This window comes from Bos indicus x Bos taurus, chromosome 4 (genome assembly GCF_003369695.1).
Source record: "Bos indicus x Bos taurus breed Angus x Brahman F1 hybrid chromosome 4, Bos_hybrid_MaternalHap_v2.0, whole genome shotgun sequence".
Taxonomy (NCBI): Eukaryota; Metazoa; Chordata; class Mammalia; order Artiodactyla; family Bovidae; genus Bos; species Bos indicus x Bos taurus.
Window position 1 is genome coordinate 43,121,542 of NC_040079.1, and position 24,464 is coordinate 43,146,005.

Below are 24,464 nucleotides of genomic sequence, written 5' to 3' on the forward strand. Positions count from 1 at the left end.
CTCAGACCTCAACATCAACACTAGGTGGATTTTTAGGGTAGGCACATTGTACCTTGAGAAAAAGTCAAAGAATGCTGATACCCAGGCCTTTGGGGCAGAAACCCAGGCAGTAATTTTCGAAGTGTGCGAGACCACGCCAGGATAAATGACAAATGACAAAGCCAGCTTCACGGCATACCCCGCCACGACCAGGGGCCTGATGTTTTGGGTTCATCATGCTGACATTCAGTCTTCCAGGCTTCTGGATGCTTCCTGGAAGAGTCCTGTGTCCTTGAGGCCCACCTGCCTGTCCCTCTAGTAGTGAGGACAGGAACTGCTTCAGGAGCCCCCCGTCCCACCTCGGTCCTCACCACACAGAGGTGTGGCCTGACTTCGCTCTAGACCACGCAGCACCTTTAGAAGTGGCCAGACTGGCCAGCTAAGATTTTGACAACGTGGGGTCTAGGATTGGGGTTGAGGACGGGACGGTTCTCTCTTATCCGTCTCCTCACACAGGGAGGACAATGTTTCCCAAATTTCAGTCATCTCTGTACTACCTTTGGGATTCTGTACTCAAAGAGCTAGTTTATTTTGAAATATTGTTTGATATGCAAGGGTTTTTTTTCGCTTCAAATACCTTAAAATGACTCAATAGACGTAAGTTTGAGCAGACTCCAGGAGATAGTCAAGGACAGGGAAGCCTGGTGTGCTGTAGTCCATGGGGTCACACAGTCAGATACGACTTAGTGACTGAATTAACAACATCAAAATTGTAAAGTGCTAATTTTCAAATGCCTGAAAAAACCAAGCCTCGCATTATTACACACCACTGTTCTGAGGGGACCCTTCTGTTAGGATCAAGCTTTGGTTCCACCCTGTGCCAGGCCTGGAGCTTCTTTTGAGCAAACTCTGGTCAGGTTTTATCCTCCCAGTCTCTTAAAGTCACCCCCTTCATCCCCTGCCTCTTGGGCTGGTGCTTTTGAAGGGTTTTCCAGACCAAAGTTCAGGAGTATCTGGGGAGTTCTCACAGAGCCTCAAGGTTTCACTTCCCCAACCTTCAGGCCTCCCCAACCTCCTGGCCCGGGGTTTACATTAAATTAACGCGCGTAAAAAATGATATGGTTGTTCCAGTGAAACTTGAGACACTGAAACCTGAACTTGATAAAATTTTCATGTCACAGAATAGTTTTCCCATGTAAAGATGTCAAGATTGTTCTTAGGTTGGAGATTGGCCTGTGGGTGGAGCTTGCCAGATCCTACTGCTGTGACCCTGAACTGCAATCATGACTACTCTCTACACTCTGACAGCTTGCAAAAGGACTTCCCCACTCAGTACCTCGTTTATCTCACGAGGCTGATGACAGCACACCAAAACTCCTTTCCCCTCCTGAATCTGGCTGGACCTCTGGGTCTGCTGGCCCCTGCCTCTTGTCAGGCAGGGAAAGTGGCGGCCCTATTTGCCACTTCCCCCGGGGAAGGGTGTGACAATCTGGGGCAGTGACTAGCTAACAGGTGGGTGAGGAAGGACAGCTGGGAGGGGCTCCTAGGGGCTGAGGGTTAAGTTTCACTGGTTATCTAGGTCAATTTCAGGATGCCACCCTCTAACCAGTCCCTTCAATAACCCCTGCTCTGGCTCCCTTGCTGATGCCATTGACCTGTGTAGCAGGACTCCAGTTCCTATTTCTTAGCTCTCCTACACAGCTGTACCCATTTTAGGATTTGCTTTTACTTTCGCCTTGTCTCAGAGCACGCTAGTTTTTAGTTGCAGGGAAAGGTCCATCGAAGGGCCCTGGAGCCACCTATATCCGCAAAGGCCACATGACCTAGCCTGAGGGTGCCTGTGAGGAGCTGCTACCTCTTTTTCTCGTCTACCGGGGAGCTGTCAGGAGGGTTTCCCCTGGTATGCGGTTCTGAGGTGTGAGAGAGGCTTTCTGCCTCGGCCCCCTCAGGATGTAGCTGCAGTGACTCAGGGTGAAGGAACCTTTTGGTACTTTTCCATTCATGACATCAGTAACAAACTGAATGTAAATATGGCTTACTTAACTTTTTCTGGCTCAATCAGCCTTGGCCTAACCTGCTGACATTCCTTGAAAAGACCACCAATAACAAGCTAAATAGACTTCAATTATAAAACCATTTATCAGATGAAAAAGATCATGAGGATGGAGCAACTCATCATAAAAGTATCAATCCACACGCTGGAGTCTCAATACTTCGGTGTGTAACCGAGTCTGACCCACACTGGTATAGAGGACAAGAGCCAGAGAACCCTGTCAAGCCAGTGGAACCCACTCTGGGATGCAAGGTACAGCTCCTGATGACAGGTCCTAATGCTCTATCAACCACTCTGCAGTCTCAAAAGCAATGAGAATGGGGGACACCTCAGGGGCTCCCTCAAACTTGGCTGAAACTCCTTCAGGAAGGGCAGGGCCCTCCTCTTTGTACCTAACACACAAAAAAGAGAAACAGAGACTGGGTTGAATTACAAATTTTAAACTGTTTTATTAAATATCGCTTCTCATTCAGGAGATGTCAGAGGGGCCTGGGTCCCGATGTATAGCGAAGATCCTTGTTCTGGAAGTAGACAATATGGCATCCAAACCTGGGGTCAGAGGTCAGTCGGATGTGCACATGGCAGCTGGGCCAAGAACCAGAAACTCCTGACTCCTGGAAGGGGAACAAGTGAGGATTTAAACTTCTTCAGAAAACTGTGGTGCAAAGGCCTGAGTTCAAATTCTGCTGCACCTTCACCAGGGGCATCAATGCAGGCAAGCCACCACCTCAGTTCCCACTTCTTCATCTGTTAAAACAAGCTGGAAACAGCATGGAGGCCTGCTGTAAAAATAAAGTGATGTAAGGATATAGCCAGGGATTATTAAATTAAGTGGATGGTTTTGAACCTCTTGGCAGGGAGACCTACAGCAAATGAATAGAAATGATCTGCTAGGACAGACCCGGCATACTCACCACTGCAGATTCCCTGGAATAATCTATCATCCACAGAAGGGTTCGCCTTTCAAGTCTCTTCTAGCTCTCACATCCTGGGATGTCTGCTGCTGAAGCTGGAGCAGGAACACAGTGCAGAGTCTGCTGGGTTGGGGGAAGTGCCTGTCAGGAACTGTGAAGGACCTAATATACCCACAACCAAAGGCAGGTGACAAAGTATGCCTGTCAGTTACATGGATGCTGGTAGGAGTTGCTTATTAACCACAGCAACATGCAGAGCATCAGTGTTCTCCAACTGGCCCCATTTCCCACAGGTGACACAAGGGGAGCCAGAAGGCACCCGCACATGCAGTGGGATGCATCACAGAAAAGGCTCTCTGAGCACAGGAAAGCCAAATCTTTTACACCAGACAGCAGGCACACCTGCTCTCTGCCCTAGAGGCACTACGTCAAACGTCCCAAGGCTGTGTGTTACTTGAATATCTTTGAAAATAAAGTCAAAAGGCAGCTAGCATCTCACTCCGAGGATTGCAGAAACATGAGACTCACCGAGAAGTGCCTCTGACAGCAACTTCAGGAGACGGGCGTGTTCAACGCTTGCACTGAAGGGACGGATCCAAATTTGCTAGAAGCTTTGACCTTCAGGGGAGAAGGTGTGGTGTGATCCCACTGTCCAGGAGCACAGGAGCTGTGCTGCTCCTGCTATGACCACGCTGGTCACTCTTTCCGTCCTGGCATTTCTGTGCCTGGACCCAACAGCCCTCACACCAATGGCATTTCCCTCCAATCCAAACTTCCTACCCATTTCTGGATTTCATTCTCCCCTCCCTGTCTGGCATTCTGGAAAAGAGCAGACTGTAGGATTGGAGAGGTCTGACTTGCCATTTTCTGGTTAGGAAAGTTGGGCACACAATTCTGACCATGACTCCTTCATCTGCATTGACCTAAGGCTATCTTATGGTGGTCCTCAAAGATTTAAATAGGGTCCTCAAAGATTTAAGATTTTGCGCCCAATTAAGTTGGGCGCAAAACAGAGTTCAACTAACATTTGTGCCCTCCTAGCCCATGAGGTCTTCTTCCTTTACAATAAATGCATACTGACCTCATCCTCTGTAAGTTCCATGAGTACCCAGCACTGTTGCAGAACTTAGCCTTTCTGTCTTGTTTACCAGCTAATAGTAACAGCCTGTATGTCAGTCCCTCAGGGCAGGGCCTATCCCCATTCTTTCTTTCTACTCTATACTCCCTGCTACTAGTCTAACTCCACCTTTACCACTTCCTCTGAGCTTCATTTTCTTCTGCGACAATTTTGTTTGAAAGATATAATAAAATTTTCAAAGAGCCTGCAACACAGCTAACACCTAAAGTCCAAAACAATTTCTGCAAAGATAATCAATGTTCTCTAATCTGCATGGTCCAATATAGTAGTTTCTTGCCAAATGTGGCTACTGAGCACCTAAAATGTAGGTAGTGTGAAGGAAAAACTGAGTTTTAAATGTAACCATATGTGTTGAGTGGTCACCACATCAAACAGTACAGGTCTGTGCGCTGACCAGAATGCCAGATAGGGAAGGGAACAGGCAACTGTCTGAAATTTCTATAACCTTGCTCTGGATGGAGCAGGGCAAGGCCTCAAACCGTTTCAAAATTTTCTTGCAAGCACTGTAGGAATGCACAGGGTCACTGCAGACCCAAGCACGCTGGAGGCTTGCGGCCCACATTCCTTCAAGTCCCTAAAGCTCTGGGCAGACAGCAGTACTTTCACTGAGCACCAGCCTGCACCAGAACCTGCAAGAGATCATGAGGTTCAATTAGGCCTACTTGGGTTTTCCATGGACACAAATAAGACAGACAGTAGTGAAGGACAGACGAGGGACAACAATCTCTTCTGGCTCAGAGAGTGAGGGAAATGGCCCTGGGGCAGGCAACCTTATCAAGAAGCTGACAGAACAGGGTTAACTTTAACTTCATTTCTTACGAGATGAAACCCTCACCATCACATCATTATACAAAATAGCTCTGTCTTCCATATTCTCGGGTTTTTTTTTTTTTTTTTTTTTTACTACTCAGAGAATACTTAGGAACTGCAGACCAAAAACAGGGACCCACTTCTGGGAGCGGGGAGCTGGGCCGGAGTAGCGTCACTTACCAGCGTATCTTACAGGAGCTCTGCTGCGGAGGAGCCGAGGGTCGTCCACCTGGAAGGGGCATACGGTCAGCTAGAGGCAGGTCTCGTATAGCCTCCCTAATTCTCGCCCCTTGGGAGGCCATACCCAAGACCCTATTCCTGCCGGCGCCGCCCGCCAAACCCGCACGTATACTCCAAACAGGACTCTGAGAAGATCGGTTAGAGTCCCCCTGCAACCGCGGGATCAAACCGCCGGGGCCGAGCACCCGGAATGCGCACCGGACCGACGGGGCCAAGAGCGGGACAACTTGGGGATAGCGCGCCAGCTCCCACTGGGTCCAGCGCCCGGCACGTCACACCCTAGCAGGACCTCCAGCCTCCACGATCCTCACCTGTACTCATCAGGTCGCAGGCACCAGGGGGCACCCTCGATGGCAGTGGATGGTAACAACGTCCAGGAGTACCCTCACCACCGCAATCACACATGCCTACAGCCGCGCACATTCTCCTTGCGTCATCACGCCGCCCGCCGGCAACGGTACGTGCATCACGTGGCGGCGCCAGGAGATGACGTCACGAGAGCGCCGGGCGAGGCGGGGTACGCTTTAGCTGCTCATTTCAGCTGTCCTGAGAAGTGGATGGGAGACGCGCCGAGTTACTGCTATCTCGGGGCGGGGACTGAGGGACTGGGGAAGCGGGCTTAGCAAAGGAACCGGAGTACCGGAGCCGGCGGGGAGAGGGGCGCGGGCAGGCTGGTTCAGGCCGAAGGCCGCTCACAACTCAAGATTATGTTTCAAAGGGCCTGGGAACCCTCTTTCTGAAATATTGTCAAGGGACTGAAACTCAGATCTCCTTGTGTCTTGGAAGGTTAAGAGCCCACTTGTCGCCTGACTTCAAATTGCATAAGCTGCCTAGGGTAACGGGTTATGTGCTTTTAGGTATATAGAAGAGTAGGATTTCTGTGTTTGCATTTTTTTTCATTGTGATGCGCATCACATTCTGGTTTAATGCTTATCCGATAATAAAATTGTTTTCTTCTAACTTTGTGGAGAGGTTCTCTGAGTTGAGAGGAAATTTTGTTTTTTTTTGTGTGTATTTTTTTGGCTATACTGCGCAGCTTGTGGGATCCTAGTTCCTCCACCAGGGACTGAATCCTGGCCCACAGCAGGGAAAGCACTTGAGTCCTAACCACTGGACTGCCGGAGAATTCAGCAAGTATTTCTGCCACACAGGCTTAGAAAAGCACATTGGAAGTTACTGAGACTAGCAAGGGCATGGCTTGTTGGAGATACCGTAAGTACTAATGGGATTTTAAGAGTCTTATATGAGAACTACATATTCAAGTCTTCAACATCAGGCTAGGAAAGCAAGAACTTAGTTCTGTAAAGAAAAGGAAGCAATACTGGAAACTCATTTTATGTATGTGTGCATGCTAAGTAGGTTCAGTCATGTCTGGGTTTTTGCAACCCCATGGACTGTAGCCCACGAGGGTCCTCTGTCCATGGGATTCTTCAAGCAAGAGTACTGGAGTGGGTTTTCATGCCCACCTCCAGGGCATCCTCCCAATGCAGGGTTCAAACCCGTGTCTCTTACAGCCCTGCATTGGCAGGAGCGGTTGGGGGGCTATCTTTACCGCTAAAGCCACCTGGGAAGCCCATTTTTATGTCTAGTACGTAGTAAATATATTCAGTTCGACTTGGAGAATTTTGAGCATTCCTTTGCTAGCGTGTGAGATGAGTGCAATTGTGCAGTATTTGAGCATTCTTTGGCATTGCCATTCTTTGGAATTGGAATGAAAACGGACATTTTCCAGTCCTGTGGCCACTGCTGGGTTTTCCAAATTTGCTGGCATATTGAGTGCAGCACTTTGACAGCATCATCTTTTAGGATTTGAAATAGCTCAACTGGAATTCCATCATCTCCACTAGCTTTGTTCATAGTGATGCTTCCTAAGGCCCACTTGACTTCACATTCCAGGATGTCTGACTCTAGGTCAGTGATCACACCATCGTGATTATCTGGGTCATGAGATCTTCTTTGTATAGTTCTTCTGTGTATTCTTGCCACTTCTTAGTATCTTCTGCTTCTGTTAAGTCCATAACATTTCTGTCCTTTATTGTGGCCATTTTTGCATGAAATGTTCCCTTGGTATCTAATTTTCTTGAAGAGATCTCTAGTCTTTCTTTTCCTCTATTTCTTTGCATTGATCGCTGAGGAAGGCTTTCTTATCTCTCCTTGCTATTCTTTGGAACTCTGCGTTCAAATAGGTATATATTTCCTTTTCTCCTTTGCCTTTAGCTTCTTTTCTCAGCTATTTGTAAGGCATCCTCAGACAACCATTTTGCCTTTTTGCATTACTTTTTCTTGGGGATGGTCTTGATCACTGCCTCCTGTACAATGTCACAAACCTCCGTCCATAGTTCTTCAGGCACTTTGTTTATCAGATCTAATCCCTTGAATCTATTTGTCACATCCACTGTATAATCCTAAGGGATTTGATTTAGGTCATACCTGAATGGTCTAGTGGTTTTCCCCACTTTCTTCAATTTCAGTCTGAATTTGGCAATAAGGAGTTCATGATCTGAGCCACAGTCAGCTCCCAGTCTTGAGCAAATGCTCAAAATTCTCCAAGCCAGGCTTCAACAGTATGTGAACCGTGAACTTCCAGATGTTCAAGCTGGATTTAGAAAAGGTAGAGGAACCAGAGATCAAATTGCCAACATCTGTTGGATCATCAAAAAAGTAAGAGAGTTCCAGAAAGACATCTACGTCTGCTTTATTGACAACACCAAAGCCTTTGACTGTGTGGATCACAACAAACTGGAGAATTCTTAAAGAGATGGGAATTACAGACCACCTTACTTGCCTCCTGAGAAATCTATATGCAGGTCAAGAAGCAACAGTTGGAACTGGACATGGAACAACAGACTGGTTCCAAATAGGAAAAGGAGTACATCAAGGCTATATATTGTCACCCTGCTTATTTAACTTCTATGCAGAGTACATCATGTGAAAAACCAGGCTGGATGAAGCACAAGCTAGAATCAAGATTGCCAGGAGAAATATCAATAACCTCAGATATGCAGATGACACCACCCTTATGGCAGAAAGTGAAGAAGAACTAAAGAGTCTCTTGATGAAAGTGAAAGAGGAGAGTGAAAATGCTGGCTTAAAATTCAACATTCAGAAAACTAAGATCATGGCATCCAGTTCCATCACTTCATAGCAAATAGATGGAGAAACAATGGAAATAGTGACAGACTTATTTTGGGGGGCTCCAGAATCATTGCAGATGGTGACTGCAGCCATGAAATTTAAAGATGCTTGCTGCTTGGAAAAAAAGCTATGACCATCCTAGACATTATACTAAAGAGCAGAGACATTATTTTGCCAACAAGGGTCCATCTAGTAAAAGCTATGGTTTTTCCAGTAGTCATGTATGGATGTGAGAGTTGGACTATAAAGAAAGCTGAGTGCCAAAAAATGGATGCTTTTGAATTGTGGTATTGGAGAAAACTCTTGAGAGTCCCTTGGACTGCAAGGAGATCAAACCATTCCATCCTAAAGGAAAACAGTCCTGAATATTAATTGGAAGGACTGATGCTGAAACTGAAACGCCAATACTTTGGCCACCTGATGCAAAGAACTGACTCATTGGTAAAGACTGTGATTCTGGGAAATATTGAAGGCGGGAGAAGGGGATGGCAGAGGATGAGATGGTTGGATGACATCACCAACTGGATGGACATGAGTTTGAGTAAGCTCTGTGAGTTGGTGATGGACAAGGAAGCCTGGCATGCTGCAGTCCATGAAGTTGCAAAGAGTCGGACACGACTGAGCAATTAAAGTGAACTGATGATGTTCAGTTTATAGTACTCAAATCCCATTATTTTGTTAAATGTCATGTGACAGAGTAGGAACAGTCTGCTAACATGGAAAGTAAGTGTGAAAAATGTGTAAGTGTTAGTTGCTCAGTCATGTCTGATTCTGTGACCCATGGACTGTAGCCTGCTGGGCTCCTCTGTCTGTGGAATTCTCCAGGCAAGAATACTGGAGTTTGTAGCCATTCCCTTCTCCAGGGGATATTCCCAACACAGGTAAGATCCAGGTCTCCTGCACTGCAGGCAGATTCTGAGCCACCAGGGAAGCCCCAACATAGAAATTAACCTAGAGAAGTTAAATGGCTTGCTGAAGATCTCACAGAAGGTTAGGGCTTGATACAGGTTGTTTAAGCTCAGAATTTACTGCTCTCTCCATTCTGTCACTGCCATTAAATAATCAAAGAGAACCAGGAAAGTAAATGGTTATGAAGGGTCAGAGTATGGATGTGAGGGGGTGTGTGTGTGTGTGTGTGTGTGTGTGTGTGTGTGTGTGTGACCAAAAATGGTGGACTTGCCAAGGACTGAAAGAAAATTTTTTTTCTGAAATGATAACCAACAAAAGTCACTAGAAAGGGCAAGATGCTCCAAGTAATAAAAAATGATACCAAAACATTAAAAACCACAAAATCAAAGCTCAACTGCCTTATATGAGGAGGCTGCATGAGGCTGGCACAAACAGAGACAGACCTGTCAGCAGTATTTAACTACAAATATTGAAAAGAACTTTTTCTAAAACCACATCTTCAGACTTTCCCAATGGTCCAGTGGTTAAGAATCTGCTTGCCAATTCAGGAGACACAAGTTCAATCCCTGGTCCTGGAAGATTCCAAATGCAGTGGGGCAACTAAACCTGAGCCGCACAGCTACTGAGCACACACACAAGGGCCCATGAGCCACAACTACTGAAGCCCTTGTGCCCTAGAGCCTGTGTTCCACAACAAGGGAAGCCACCACAGTGAGAAGCCCAATTGCTGCAACTAGGGGTCGCTAAGAGTTGGACACGACTGAGCGACTTCACTTTCACTTTTCACTTTCATGCATTGGAGAAAGAAATGGTAACCCACTCCAGGGTTCTTGCCTGGAGAATCCCAGGGGCAGGAGAGCCTGGTGGGCTGCCGTCTATGGGGTCACACAGAGTCGGACACGACTGAAGTGACTTAGCAGCAGCAGAGAGTAGGCCACACTCACGGCAACTAGAGAATGTTGGCACACAGCAACTAAGACCCAGCACATCCAAAAACAAATAAAAATAAAACCACATTTCCAAAGAGTAACTTCTTTATTCTTCCAAATCAATTGGGATGAATGCCTTGAAATAAAGCTAGTGATTTGGCTCTGAAAGGATATATATATATATATATATATATATAAAAGAATATATAGAGAGTAACAACAACCTGGAGACTTCAGTGATGGTCCAGTGGTTGACGCTTCCACTGCAGGAGGCCTGGGTTTGATCCCTGCTCAGGGAACTAAATCCCAGGTGCTGCAACTAAGACCTGGCACAGCCAAACTAACAACCCTGATAAACAATAAGGAATCTGTTTTCCTGAGTTTTGTGAACCATTCTAACGTATTATTTGCGTTCAAGGAGGGTATCCTGGGAACTTCCAATTTATAGCTGCTTAGTCAGAAGTACAAGTAACAATATGAGCTTTTAATTGTCATCTGAAGTGGGATGCAGGTCAGTCTTGTGGAACTGAGCCCTTTACCAGTGAGATCCAATGGTCTCTACAGGTTGCTGTATCAGAATTGATTTAAATATAGGACAGACAGCTGGTGTCAAAAAATTGCTTGGTGTGGAAAAAAAGCCCACACATCTGGTGTCAGAAGTGTAAATATGGTAGTGTGAAAAAAGCAAGGGAGAAATACAGGAATTGAGTGAGTTTTTCCTAACACTAGGTTAAGGGAAGTTTTAGTAGGGTTATTTACAACATTATAGCATGATGAGTATGCAAAGGTACATTAGTGGAAGATCTAAAATATCAGGCCTCTTTTCAGTGAATGGTGGGGGAATAACCACTGAATGCATTGCATTATTTGTGTCTGTTAATGTGGGAAGCTTAATTATTGCAGGAGGGAGATTGAAAAGTCATTTCCCACACTTTGGCTTTATGTACCAAAGGGACTGGAATGCCTAATGCCTAATCCCTAATGCCTTCAGGGAGTACTAGAGACCACTCATTTCTTTGGTATCTTTATCAAATAGGGTTCAATCAGGAGATAGAAACAGTGTAGGAAAACTTAATAAAGAATTATTAAGTATAACAGAAAATTAGGGTAACAAGGGAATCGGTATTAAAGGCGAAGAGAACTCTGAATACAAGAATAGTAGATATAAGGAGCAACTATTATACTGAAGGCTACTGCAGGGAACACAGGCTCTTCCTCCCCCTGGGGCTGAGGTCCAGACTTTGTTGGAGATAGCATAGCTACAGCTCACGGAATGGCAGACAGGTGCTGGCAAAGCTTGCTGAAGTCTACCCTCTACTGCAGGGGCACCCAACCTTTTTGGCATAGCACCAAGGACCAATTTCGTGGAAGGCAATTTTTCCACGGGCATGGTAGCTGGGATGGTTCAGGTGGTACTGTGAGCAATGGGAGCCATGGGGAAGGCATATGAAACTTGGCTTGCTGGCCCAATGCTCGCCTCCTGATGTGTGGTGGCTTTGTTGCTAACAGGCCTCCCAGAGGATTGGGGACCCCTGCTCTAGAGTGCAGGGAAAACTGTTCATGGAGGGGGTCTTGCTGACCACTCCGGATATAAAATTTCTCAAGATGAGTACTGGAGGAATCTGCCGGCTGCTGGGTGTTGCTGGCAGGCCCCCACTGCAGCGTCAAGTGCTTGGGCAAACCCAGAGTTGGACAAACTACCCCTGATGTAGGAAGGTGCGCGCCTCAGAGGCCTCTTTAGGCATGTGCCTGCCAAGAAAACTCACTGAATCTAGGTAACAAAGCCCCTTCCCTCCCACACTGCCTCCAAGCAGTTTCTCCTGGCAAAGCTTCACACTGGGTTACTTGGCAAAGGACTAATGCTCAAAAGGCCCAGGTCCATCCCGCGATGAGAACTGAGAGTGAATGTGAAGCTGAGAGATAATCTACTGACCGCTGCTACAGGAGGCAATACTCTTTAAAAAGATCAGTTGAGGCAAACAGCGGTTTGTTTGCTGTAAGTTTACATGCTACCTGTGCTGCAAGGTTCTTACTGGCAGCGTAGTCGTGGCAAAAAAGTGGGCTTGCTGCTGCTGCTGCTGCTAAGTCGCTTCAGTCGTGTTCGACAGCAGCCCACCAGGCTCCGTCGACCCTGGGATTCTCCCGGCAAGAGTACTGGAGTGAGTTGCCATTTCCTTCTCCAAGGCATGAAAGTGAAAAGTGAAAGTGAAGTCGCTCAGTCGTGTCCGATTCTTAGCGACCCCATGGACCGCAGCCCACCAGGCTCCTCCGCCCATGGGATTTTCCAGGCAAGAGTACTGGAGTGGGCTGCCATCGCCTTCTTCAGGGCCTGCTGCGGCTAACTCCAATTTGCAGTGTACTTTTGGGCAAACCAATCCGTCCGGATCTCATTGTAAGACTGCTGTTACTTCTAGGTGACTGGTTAAAGTTCGAAGTTTTATTCTGTAGGGTCCGGACGTGTTCTGTTGCATTGAAACTTCCCTGACAGGTTTGAATAGGAAGTCTGGAACATAGGAAGTCTTCCCAGTGCCTGCAGGAATGGAAAGTAAAGGGAGAAAAGAAAAGATTGTAGTTCTGCGCCCCTTCCCCAGGCCCGGCTCCTCGAGCAGGCCCGGCCTTTGGCTTCCCGCCTTCACCTTTCCGCAAGCCCCGCCCTTCTATCCCCGCCGCCCTCTCCGCCGGTCCTGTCCCTTTCGTCAGCTCCGCCTTCCTCTCCCACAGGACCCCTCCCATAGAACCACGCCCTACCTTCTTCCCGTCCTTTACCTTCCCCACAGGTCCCACCCGTCCCGCCGGCCCCGCCCTCCGTATCCTGTCGGCCCGAGCTCCCTCTCCCTGAGCGCGAGGCAGGCTGGGAAGTTGGCTGCCGTAAAGATGGCGGCAGACTTGAAAAGCTGGAGGCGCTCCTGTAGCTCTGAGGGGCAGGAGGACGGGCTGAAGGCGGGGCAGGCGCGCTCTGGCCCTCCCCGACGGGCGTGGGTGGTGGTGCGTAAGGGCGCGACAGACGCGCTCCCGCGGTCCTGAAGGGGCGAGGAGGGCAGGCTCGTTCTCAGCGGCTCTGAAGGGTTGGAGGCGGGGCGTGTGGGCCGAAGGGGCGTGCGCACACGGGGCGGGGCGTATTCGCGGGGGCGGGGCCGCGCCCTCGGCCCGGAAGTGCGGGGTGTGGGGTGCAGGGCGCGGACGGCCCCTGGCGGCCACTGGTGGAGACTGCGGCCGGGCGAGCGGCGCAGGACCGGCGGTGGCCGCGGGGCCAAGGCGAGCATGTAGCGGCAGCGGGCGGCGCGGCGCTCCCGGGGCGGGCCAGGCCGCGGGGGCCGCTCGCGGAGACATGGAGGAAGAGGGCAAGAAGGGCAAGAAGGTGAGCCTGCAGAGCGCGTTCGCCCGAAGGCTGAGCCGGGGGCGTGCTGGACCCCAGACCTAGGCAGGCGGAAGGCGGAGGGGTTGGAGCTGGGCGGGGAAGGGCTCGGGGGACATGGGAGGGTCCCTCGGGGCTGCCCGTCGGTCGGCCGGTACGGGGCGTGGGAAAGTCTGGCTTGGGAGCTCCGTGGAGGGGAGTTCTGATTTAGGAGGTTCGGTGTGGGGAGGTCTAGGACGGGAGTCCGGCGTGGGGAGGCCCGGCACGGGGAAGTCCGAGGTGGGAGTCCGGCGTGGGGAGGCCCCAGGTTGGAAGTCCGACGTTGGGAGGCCGGGAGGCTCACTCTGTTGGAGGTGAGAGTGGTGGGCAGGCCGGGGCCCCCCGGTGAACGGCGCACGGTCGGGCCCGGGACAGGGTCGCGGGAGTCAGTCTCCGCGCGGTGGAGTAGGAGACGAGCCCCTGGACAATGGGTTTAGGTGGTCTTTTGCCTGCAGGGCGCGCGGGGGAGGAAGGAGCCACGCCTTTCCGCCCCTTCCGGTCAGTGACTCTCCCCCAAACCTAGGCTCTCCACATGGCCTTCCCGGCGGGTGAGTGACCAGGGGCTGCAGAGGAGCTGGCCCCGATTATGGGCCAGAAAGTTTTCTAGGGATAGTGTCTTTGAGAAAATGGGGTGTAAGGTTAACGTAGAAACATTTGCTGCTTAATTGACTTCATTATTGGAGTATCAAGTAAAAACAAAAACTGCTACATGATACAGCCCGTTCACGCTTCGGCCGGCGCGGGCAGAGTTTTGCTCTACCTAGTACCAGCTGAGCGATTTCAGTGACGTTATATTTGGCAGTTGGATTTAGGACATAGTTCAAGAGGCTCCTTAGTCTGTGTACTTTTTAAACTATGTCTTTAATTACAGGCTCGAGTAATTGATAAACTCAACATTTTAAGGAGTCAAATAACCACATGGGATAAGCTATCATTGAAATGAATAGTGGATTTCAATGAAATGTATCTTTCTTAAGTACAGGCTTTATAATCCCAAGTGTCTTACTTGTTATTTTCATTTTCACGTATGTGCACTTTTATGCACAAGTTTAAAAACAGACCTTTATAAATGTTCTGATTTTCTGCTCTTCAGAGCCAGCTGTGTCCTTCAGTTGAGGATTACTCATCACAAGGGGCCCCATTTCAAAAGGTATTTCAAATGAAGTGCAGCCAGATGGTTTTCAGGAGATTGTGTCCTGCTTCTCTCACTTTCTTTACTCATTGCTTTGTTACGTTCTTAGCATGCCTGTCTAAATTCAAGTGCGGTATCAGTTGCAGTTACCTGCAAAGTTGGCTTAAGTCTGGAAAACAACCCAAGAAAGTGATTCTGTAAGCAATCGACCACAGAGGGATGCTGCCCACCAAAAAGGGAGAAATCTGAGTTTAATGTTTCTACCAAAGCTGGTAGAAGGCTCCATAAGAAATGCAGTCAGTTGCATCCTTCCCTGTCACAGATAGGCAGGTGGGCCAGGGCCCAATAGCAGGAGGCCTGTCACCAGCACTCTTGGCTGCCAGCATTCTGTAGATTAGCTGGCTCAGCTCTAGCAGAGGACCAATCCTAGCCACATAGTATCTTCCACAATCAGTCCAAACAGTGTCTGCTAAGAAGAATTACTCCTTTCAAGTGGGTACTAGCCTGTCTGTGACAGGGAAGGATGAGAATGACTGAATTTTTTCTAGAACTTTATACCAGCTCTGGAAGAAATATTTGAATATTCAGCATATTGAGAGAGAAGTGGTAAGACATTCCTGAGCTTTAGGAATAGAAGTAAAAAACCAGTGAAACTCAAGAATTTTATCATGGGGGGCAACGGAAAGATTTAAGCCTAGAAAAGATTAATACATTACATTGTCTATTAAAGGAGATAGTCTGTTAATTACATAGTTGCCTAAGCCAGGAGTTTTGTGTTTTCTCTGTATTTTGCCACTGCCCTAGCCCATTTTCCCACAGACAGACTAGACAGAAGGCTCTGAGGCATAGATTCCTATCCAGGCCACGACTTAGCACACTTTATCTCTTACTCTCAGCCAATTGCAAGCCAGCAGAACCTTTCTGCTCTCTCCCCCATTCAATGTGAGGTCACATACAGCTCAATCAGTTTGATGCTTAAGTTCTTCATTATGGTAAGTTAATCAGAGCTCTCTATTTTAAAGCTTCAACACCAGTTCAAGCTAAAGCAGCAAATAAAGACTTAATACTTTTATGAAAATAGCATTTGGACATTTAAATTCTCTTTCCAAGTTAGCTTCCTCAAAAAATGCAGATTTAAACCTTAAAAAATGTGCATTGTAGGCTTTCCAGGTCTTCAGATACTTGTCTCGGTGTTCTGTCAAGCAGTTATTCAGGCTTGTTCTAACGTGGCCTATTTCCTCAGGACAGGACTCATCGAGCTGCCAGAGAACCAGTAGACCAGAGTGGATTTCATATAAAGTGCGCAGGTACAGCCCTGTCCTTTCTCAGGCTACCCTGGCACATATGATGAGGGTGACTTGAGCCAGTAATGCCCGGTGGAAGGCGCTGGGTGATGGGGTGTGGGAGGAGCTGGTGGGGAGGTGGGGAGGCCTGAGGGGTAAGCATGTGGACAGAGAGGTCCACTAGCTGCCAGAGGCCTGGGACCCGGGGAGTAGGAGTGACCACGGAGGTCCCTCTCCTGCCTAAATGTCCCCAGAGTAACTGGTGCCTTTCAGACCACAAGTCTTGCTTGAGGATTTGGAGAATAAGGCTGCCTCTTTATAGAACAGACCGAAGATCCATGCATTTCGATACTATTCTGTCAAGGTGTAATTCTTTTTTGTAGGAAATTTAGGTGTGCATTTGAGTTGTACTGTGTGCCTTTTCATAAAAACACTTGACTCAGATGAGGATCACAGCCCTTGGGAAGACATAGTTGTGGAAAGTCACTGTTGGCCCTCAACCAGGTTCAGGTCCTGGTTTCTGCTGCTTATGCTGCTGTTGGGTCTGAGGTCGCATGATTTCAGCCTGGATGAAGTTAAATCTTTTTACATTTATCCATTTATTTGTATTCTTTAAATTAAAAAAATAATTATAAAGTACCCTAGAAATATAGGACTAGGTGTAAATGATAATAAAGGGTTACTATTAATTTTGTTGGGTGTAATGTTTGTATTATGTTTTATCAAGTTCTGAACTGATAAACACATGCACTGAGATACTTATAGGTGAAATAAGATGACTTCTGAGGTTTGCTTTACTCAGACTAGAGAGAAAAGAGGGGAGATAGCTGAGTGCTTTGGCAATGGGTATTCATTATTTGTTATTCTGCCTACTTCTGTGAATTTTTGAAGTTTCCGTGTAAGAAGTAGGGAGAAAAAATTCCTCTCGGATGTGGGTCCCTTGTTATCAGCTCATGTACCTGCCAAGTCATCCCCTAGCTAATGTCTGTGAGGAACTCGGAGCTTGCGGTAGACCATACCTCAGGCAGCCATACGTTCCCCACAGGTATGTGTGGGTATGTATAAGTGTTTGTATGGCTGAAATGAAAGTTTAAAGAAAGAATTCTAACTATAGGTAGTGCATGCTGGCTTTTTTGAACTGCTGATTATGGCCTAGTAAATTGCTTTTATAACTAAATTGATTCTATAGGTGTCCCAGCCATAATATGGGTTAACAGAGTGACTTCAGGCCTCTATACCTTGTTTTGTTTTCTCTCAAATAGTTGCCACAGGGATTCTTGGGTGGCATTTTGGCGCCCTGGGCTGAGGAGGCCAGAAGACCACTGCAGGAGGTATCTGGTGGGGACCAGATGTCAGGCCATCAGTTGACGAGTCCAGAATAACTGGCAAACATGGGTCTCATTCCTTTTCCGGTTTGGATAATTACCATTTATGTCGCATCATGTATTTATTACTTTTTTGCTTTAGGAACTTAGATTCCCTGTTCTTCTTCAGTTGGGTTGATAATCCACTGATGATGATAGTTTAGACTTAGAAAGCTCATCAGAATCTTAGTAGTACTTTTCTGTTTCTGCTCTGATCATCATTTGAGAGGAAGACAGTAAGGGAAGACATTTCTGTGACAAGTCTAAAGAAGGAACTGCTTTGGAATAAGAAGGGATGTCAGTATTCTGCCCTGTGTGGTCAAGAACAAGTGCCTTCTGTCCCCTATAGGTTTGGTCACTGCAGTTACTGTGGTCTTTTATTTCTTCATTTCTGTCAGCAGTAATAACCCAGCTGCCCCATCTTCATCACCACCCTGGTGTGACTCAGTTAAGTACTATAGATTTAGCTGATCTGTGTGAAATCATCCTGTTTATATATTTGAGTGCCTGTTTAATGCTTAGTGCAGTGAGAAGGGCTGAAGACATTGCATTTTATTTGCAGAGTAAGCTCTTTACACTATGTTAGAGAATGAGAGAGGGCCAGTGCCATTATATCAGGAGAGACACAGGCATCCGCTAATTCCTCTGGGGGACCATGGATGTGATATGCAGAAGCAGGAGAGGTGCTGGGGAGGGCTTGAGGCCCAGGGCATGGGAGGGCGGAGTTTGGTTTTGGTCCTGTGGACAGCTGAAGCCATTGGGGGTTTTCATTCATTCTTTAAAGAACTGTTCATTGCCATTGACTTTGCGCTGGGTGCAGATGCTAAGGAGACAAGTGAGCTCTGTGGCCACAGAGCTTGAGGGGAAGCTCAGTAGACAGACGAGGATGGATTTTAACGAGTGTGATTTGATAAGAGTGAATAAGGAAACATTTTTGTTACGAAGACATCAAGTACAAGTATAGAGAAAATCTAACAAAGCCCCTGTACCTCAATGTCAAGTATCGTCAGTGCATGGGCAGCTTGTTTCAGGTACACTTTTTCCTCATCCACCGCTGCCCCCCCAGCTGTTACGGGCTGAACTGTACACTGCCCGCCCCCCCCCGCCAATTCGTGTGGTGAAGCCCTGACCCCCAATACCTCAGAATGGGTATGCATTTAGAGAAGGGCTTTTAAAGAGGTGATTAAAGATAAATGAGGTCACTAGGATGGACCCTAATCCCATATGACTGTTATCTTTGTAAGAAGAAGCGGTTTGGACAAAGAGACACCAGGGATGTGCATTCAGTAGAAAGACGACATGAGGATCAGGGAGAAGATGAGCGTTTCTAAGCTGAGAAAGAGGCCCTAGGACCTTGGTCTCGGACGCGCAGCCTCCAGCACTGGGAGAAATACCTGTTTTTGAAGCCACCAGGTCTGTGGTGCTTTGCTCAGGCAGACTAAGACAGTGGGCTATTTTGAGGCTGACCCTGAACATCAGGTTGATGTGCTGAGTCTGGTGTAGTCAGTCCTGTGCTAGGATGGTTTTGGTGGGGCCCTGTCTCAATCTAGCCCAGAGGTTCTGGAACCTGGTCTCCACTGTCACCTTAGACATGGATGAGCTGCTTTAAGAGGCGGCATCATCTGCATGTGCTCTGGGCCACAAACTGACCACTGTCTGTGGTTGTGTGGCCTTGGGTCTGTGGAAGGGCATGGGGCTGAGCCGTGTTGCCCAGCCTCCATGCTATCATCCTGGCTTGGGATTTTTGTGGGCCTTCTAACTACTCTGTTTGCTCTTTCTTATCTCTCAGTCCAAGGCCAGTGGCTCTTCTTCAAATGTGGTGCTCAGTTTTAACAGTTACGCAGTTGAGAGGGAGTTTAGATTTGGATTTGTCAATTTAGCAGGGATAAAAAGGACATTTTTTCTTAGGTCTGTGCCAGTGCCAAAAATGTTACAGTTTTTCCTCCTAAGTATGCCTGAACAGTAGCAGTTTTCTGCTGGATTGTGTTAAGAATTAGGTGATTTGATCACAGGCATTAAATGTGTACAGTGCCATGAAAGTAATCCTCTTTAGGGAGTGCAGTGGGAAGTTGGAGTTTGGGCTTTTGTTTGAGGCTTAGTATGGTGAACTGCAGTGCATATGTATCTTGTAACCCAGGAGGCAGAACGAATAGTTGAATTCCAAAAGTGAGAAAAATGGTCAGTCTGACCCTATTGTGTTACTGTTCTTCAGTAAAACCTGTTATGGGAGTCACCCGCTTGGGCTTGGGTATGTTGTTTCACCTGTGTTGTTACCTGTGACTCTGAGAAGAGAAACTTTTATTTGAATCGTTTATTCTTCATTCTAATTTGAAATTACACGCACTTATTTCCCCAGATATATAATGTGCTTCCATGTGTTGTTACAGTAACTCTGCAGTCAGGTGTGGTTTGGAATATTCCATTTTCCTTTTGCTGTTTACATGGTGGGGATACAGTTGTATTAATTAAAATGCCTCGAACAGACCTGTGTGTTAGGTATGTTATCCTCCTTGTCACGTGTCAGGAAATGTTCTGGGACCGACTGTGTCTTAAGTATTTTATTACTGCTGGTGGACATATCACTCTTCAGTTTTGTTCTGAGATATGCACAGTGTCTGGAGTGGACTTGCCCATGGAAATCTGATGTCAGACCTTTTCAGCTCTGTTCTAAGGCTCCTTTCCCAAATAATTGAGAATCTTCAGCCCCACTTCTCGAAAGAGGAGTATGCAGCCATAGTCTGCTTCCTCCACACCCAGCCCCACCCCGAAACATTTTAAAGGGTTTAAATTTTTATTATGTATTTATTTATTTGGCTACACTGAATCTGAAATCTTCACGATGGCATGTGAGATCTAGTTCCCTGACCAGGGATTGAACCCAGGCCCCCTGCATGGGGAGCACGGAGCCTTAGCCACAGGATCACCAGGGAAATCCCTACCCAAGCATTTTATTATGAAAAGTTTTGAATACACTGAAGTTGCAAGAATTTTATAGCAAATACCTATATATACACTGCCTAGTGTATTCTGCCATTAATGTTGGCTGTATTTGTTTTATCCCATATCTACCCATCTCTTCATCCTTCTACCCATCCATCAACCCATTTTATTTTTCTGATGCATTTCAAAGTAAATTGCAGACATCAGTTCACTATGATCTAAACACTTCAGCATACATATCATTAGAGTTCAATATTTGTTTACAGTTTTCTGTTACTGTAGAATTTATGTATGGTGAAGTGTATGCATCTTAAATGTACATTAGCTAGGGACTTCCCTGGTGGTCCAGTGGTTAAGAATCTGCCTTCCAATGCATGGGATGCATCTACTTCTTCATTAACTGTGCTAAAACCTTTGACTGTGTGGATCACAACAAACTGGAAAATTCTGAGATGGGAATTACAGACCACCTTACCTGCCTCCTGAGAAATCTGTGTGCAGGTCAAGAAGCAACAGTTGGAACTGGACATGGAACAACAGACTGGTTCCAAATTGGGAAAGGAGTACGTCAAGGCTGTGTATTGTCACCCTGCTTATTTAACTTATATGCAGAGTACATCATGCGAAAAACCAGGCTGGATGAAGCACAAGCTGGAATCAAGATTGCTGGGAGAAATATCGATAACCTCAGATATGCAGATGACACCACCCTTATGGCAGTAAGTGAAGAAGAACAAAAGAGCCTCTTGATGAAAGTGAAAGAGGAGAGTAAAAAAGCTGGCTTAAAATTCAGCATTCAGAAAATTAAGATCATGGCATCCAGTCCCATCACTTCATGGCACATGGATGGGGAAACAATGGAAACAGTGTCAGACTTTATTTTCTTGGGCTCCAAAATCATTGTGGATGGTGACTGCAGCCATGATATTAAAAGATGTTTGCTCCTTCAAAGGAAAGCTATGACAAACCTAGACAGCATGTTAAAAACAGAGACATCACTTTGCCAACAGAGGTCCATCTAGTCAAAGCTATGGTTTTTCCAGTAGTCAGGTATAGATGTGAGAATTGGACCATAAAGAAGGCTGAGCGCCATAAATGGTTTCTTTGGAACTGTGGTACTGAAGAAGACAGTTGAGGGTCCCTTGGACTGCAAGGAGATCCAGCCAGTCCATCCTGAAGGAAATCAGTCCTGAATATTCATTGGAAGGACTGAAGCTGAAGCTCTAATACTGTGGCCATCTGATAAGAAAAGCTAACTCGTTGGAAAAGACACTATACTGAGAAAGATTGAAGGCAAGAGAAGGGTGAGACAGAGGATGAGACGGTTGGATGGCATCACCAACTCAGTGGACATGAGTTTGAGCAAACTTCAGGAGATAGTGGGAGAAGGCAATGGCACCCCACTCCAGTACTCTTGCCTGGAAAATCCCATGGACGGAGGAGCCTGGTAGGCTGCAGTCCATGGAGTCACTAAGAGTTGGACACGACTGAGCGACTTCACTTTCACTTTTCACTTTTGTGCATTGGAGAAGGAAATAGCAACCCAAGATCCAGTATTCTTGCTGGAGAATCCCAGGGACGGGGGAGCCTGGTGGGCTGCCGTCTATGGGGTCGCACAGAATCGGACACGACTGAAGCGACTTAGCAGCAGCAGCAGCAGGAGATAGTGAAGGACAGGGAAGCCTGGCGTGCTGCCTTCCATGGGGGTCGCAAAGAGTCAGATACAACTTAATGACTGAACAACAACATCAGTATTCTATTTTACATATATACCACAATTTGTTTTCTGTCACCTTTTATTGGACATTTAGGTTCTTTTTAGTTCTGTATTATAATGGAAAGCTTCTATGAACATCTGTGAATGACTCATTGTGCGGACATATGTTGTCATTTTTCTTCCCCAGATACCTAATAATGGACTTGCCCAGTTATATGGGAACTATATGTTTAACTTTATAAAACACTGCCAAGCCATTTCCTACTGAATTTTTGTCTGCTAATTCTGTCAGTTATTGGGAGAGAGGTGAGAGGGGGTGTTAAAATATCCAGTTACTGTTTTAGATTTGCTTGTTTCTCCCTGTAGTTCTGTTTGTTTTAGCTTTGTGTATTTTTGAAACTCTTCTTATGTATATGCATATATAGGATTACTGTGTCTTGAAATGGTTGTTTTTTCATTATGGAATGACGGTCTTTATTTCTGGTAATCCTCTTTTTGAAATCTCTTTTGTCTGATATTAATATAGCCACACCAGCTGCATGTCTGCATGCAGTGTCTTTCTCTTTTTAAATTTTTGGCCGCTCTGGGTCTTCTTCGCAGCATGTGGGCTTCTCTAGTTGTGGCCACAGGCTTAGTTGCCCCATGGCATGTGGGATCTTAGCTCCCCAACTAAGAATCAGCCCGTATCCCCTGCATTGCAAAGTGGATTCTTAACCACTGAACCACCAGAGAAGTCCCCCAGAGCTGTGTTTTTGTTATAATTACCAGAGGCAGAAAAACCCATTGCAGCACATTTTTTTGGTGGTATTTTATCACGTGGAATTCTCTGGGTAGAAGACATTCCACAGCCATGAATTTCCCAGAGTACCAAATACCTGCTTGGGAAATCCTTGTTTCCAGAGACTCCTGAGCACCACATCCCTTTTGGGTTTGCCTCCTCTGTCTGCCTCATCTCGTTGAACGCCCACTTTCAGCAGTGGAGTGTTGTGTTCTTGCCTCTGTCTTTTTTCTTCCATTTTTGGATCTCAGACGCAGAGGAATAAGTTAATCATACATATGATTGGTTCCTGCCAGGCCTGTCTGGTGTTTTCTGTTGGTTTTATTTCTTCACTTATTTGTTCTTTTTCTTTGAAACCCAGTCCTCACTCCTCTTTCATACCCCTCTTTTATTGACAACCATCCTTACCTATTTCACTCAGGTCCTTTTGTTTGTGCATGCCCTTGTAAAATGTGTGTTGTTTTGCTGTGTGTGTTTAAGAATCTTTTTATCTTGAGATAATTTCAAAGTTAAGGAAAACTGCAAAACTAGCTTGGGAACTCCTGTGAACCCTTACAGGATTAGTGCTGAGGTGGTGGCTGTCAGTCTGCTGTGACTCCCACAAGAATGAAGCTCCAGCGTCACTCGGCATGTGCTGGCTTTGGGTGGCTGATGGAGAGTTCAGACAGTAAAGACCTACTGCTCACTTTGCCAGGTGCAGGCAGACTGACTTTTGTTTTCTTCCCAGAGGGCACAGCTTTCTTCTGGAAGGCACTGGTGGCGTCTGAGGCGGGAGATAGGGAGCTACCTGTTGTAGCAACACATTCAGGCCTGTTGCCATGTTGGGTCAGGTGGGTACAGTGACCCTTCTGTTTGAGGGCTCCATCGACCAGTGGCTTCTGTTACCCTGACTCGGTGGAACCTTGAGCCCAGACATGGGTTCAGTAGTGTGTCTTGGTCCTTTAGGACTGCCAGCCACTCTTGCCGTGCATTTGACAGGGCTTGCCATGCAGGGTCACCTCCACCAGTCTCCAGGCCTTCACATCAGCTTCTCTCTCAGTTACATGGGTCAATGAAAACAGCTAGTACAGCTCAAACGGATAAACCACAGTCAGTGTTCAGTTCAGCAACGCGGGAATATGTAGGCCATGGGGGATCAGGCTCCTAAACCTTGTCCTCCTCCCAACATACCTCCGTGACTAGTTCTCACATCCCAGTCTGGGCTCCTGTATCAGTAGCCATCTCCTCCCACCCAGTTGCTCCACAGCCTCCCTAGCCAGCTTGGCTTTTCTTTTTGTTCTGTTGGAATTCCAACTTACAATAGAAGATCCTATTTACGATAACAAATACATACTTTAGGGTTAAAATTAATAGAAACATCCAGGGAATTCCCTGGTGGTCCAGTGACTAAGACTTCAGGTTTCACTGCCAAGGGCACGGGTTCAGTCCCTGGTAGGGGAACTAAGATCTCTATGAGAGAAACTCCTGAAACATACAAACATGAACTTAAAGGAGTGGAAGACACTTCGGGTAAATAAGGGCGTCATGGCTGTATCAGTTCTCCTTGAGTTAATTTTTAATATGATCCCAATAAATATACCTTTGGACTCCTCAATGGAGCGACATCACTTGACTTAAAGCTCATTTGTGTTATAAACAGGCAAGAACGATCTCTGAAAAAGAAGAAAAACAAGGGAACAACCCCAGATTGGGTCATGCTGTCATCCCCCTGATTAAAGCTTGTGGGGTTGTCCTGGAATAAGCTTCAGG

At 46.8% G+C, this 24,464-nt stretch overlaps 1 protein-coding gene, 2 long non-coding RNA genes and 1 other non-coding gene across 10 annotated transcripts in view; 1 reads left to right on the plus strand and 3 right to left on the minus strand.

Annotated features, from left to right (window-relative positions):
* Positions 1-2,456: 2,456 nt before the first annotated feature.
* Positions 2,457-5,599, minus strand: LOC113891345. 2 transcript variants are annotated; one of them, XR_003510729.1, is made up of 5 exons: positions 5,446-5,599; positions 5,075-5,123; positions 3,475-3,564; positions 2,947-3,066; positions 2,457-2,814 (listed from the first exon to the last, which is right to left on the minus strand). It is a non-coding gene; the product is annotated as an uncharacterized LOC113891345 (long non-coding RNA). The 2 variants fall into 2 exon arrangements; XR_003510728.1 differs by having other exon boundaries at positions 2,457-2,646; positions 5,446-5,598.
* On the minus strand, positions 4,508-4,639 carry LOC113891938. The gene has a single exon (XR_003510917.1). It is a non-coding gene; the product is annotated as a small nucleolar RNA SNORA9 (small nucleolar RNA).
* Positions 5,600-10,194: 4,595 nt separating the features above from the next.
* LOC113891348 lies at positions 10,195-13,208 on the minus strand. Its single transcript, XR_003510730.1, has 2 exons — positions 12,856-13,208; positions 10,195-12,637 (listed from the first exon to the last, which is right to left on the minus strand). It is a non-coding gene; the product is annotated as an uncharacterized LOC113891348 (long non-coding RNA).
* Positions 13,209-13,226: 18 nt separating this feature from the next.
* CCM2 (CCM2 scaffold protein) overlaps positions 13,227-24,464 on the plus strand; it is a 53,501-nt gene continuing 42,263 nt past the window's right edge. For 2 of the 6 annotated variants that reach the window (XM_027539286.1, XM_027539288.1), the window contains exon 1: positions 13,227-13,465. In XM_027539286.1, the coding sequence (XP_027395087.1) occupies positions 13,436-13,465 (30 nt within the window). In that variant the 5' untranslated portion in view covers positions 13,227-13,435. Of the gene's footprint in view, positions 13,466-13,956; positions 14,050-14,594; positions 14,652-15,876; positions 15,941-24,464 lie in introns of all 6 variants that reach the window. The other 4 variants (XM_027539282.1, XM_027539281.1, XM_027539283.1 and 1 more) reach the window with 4 other exon arrangements.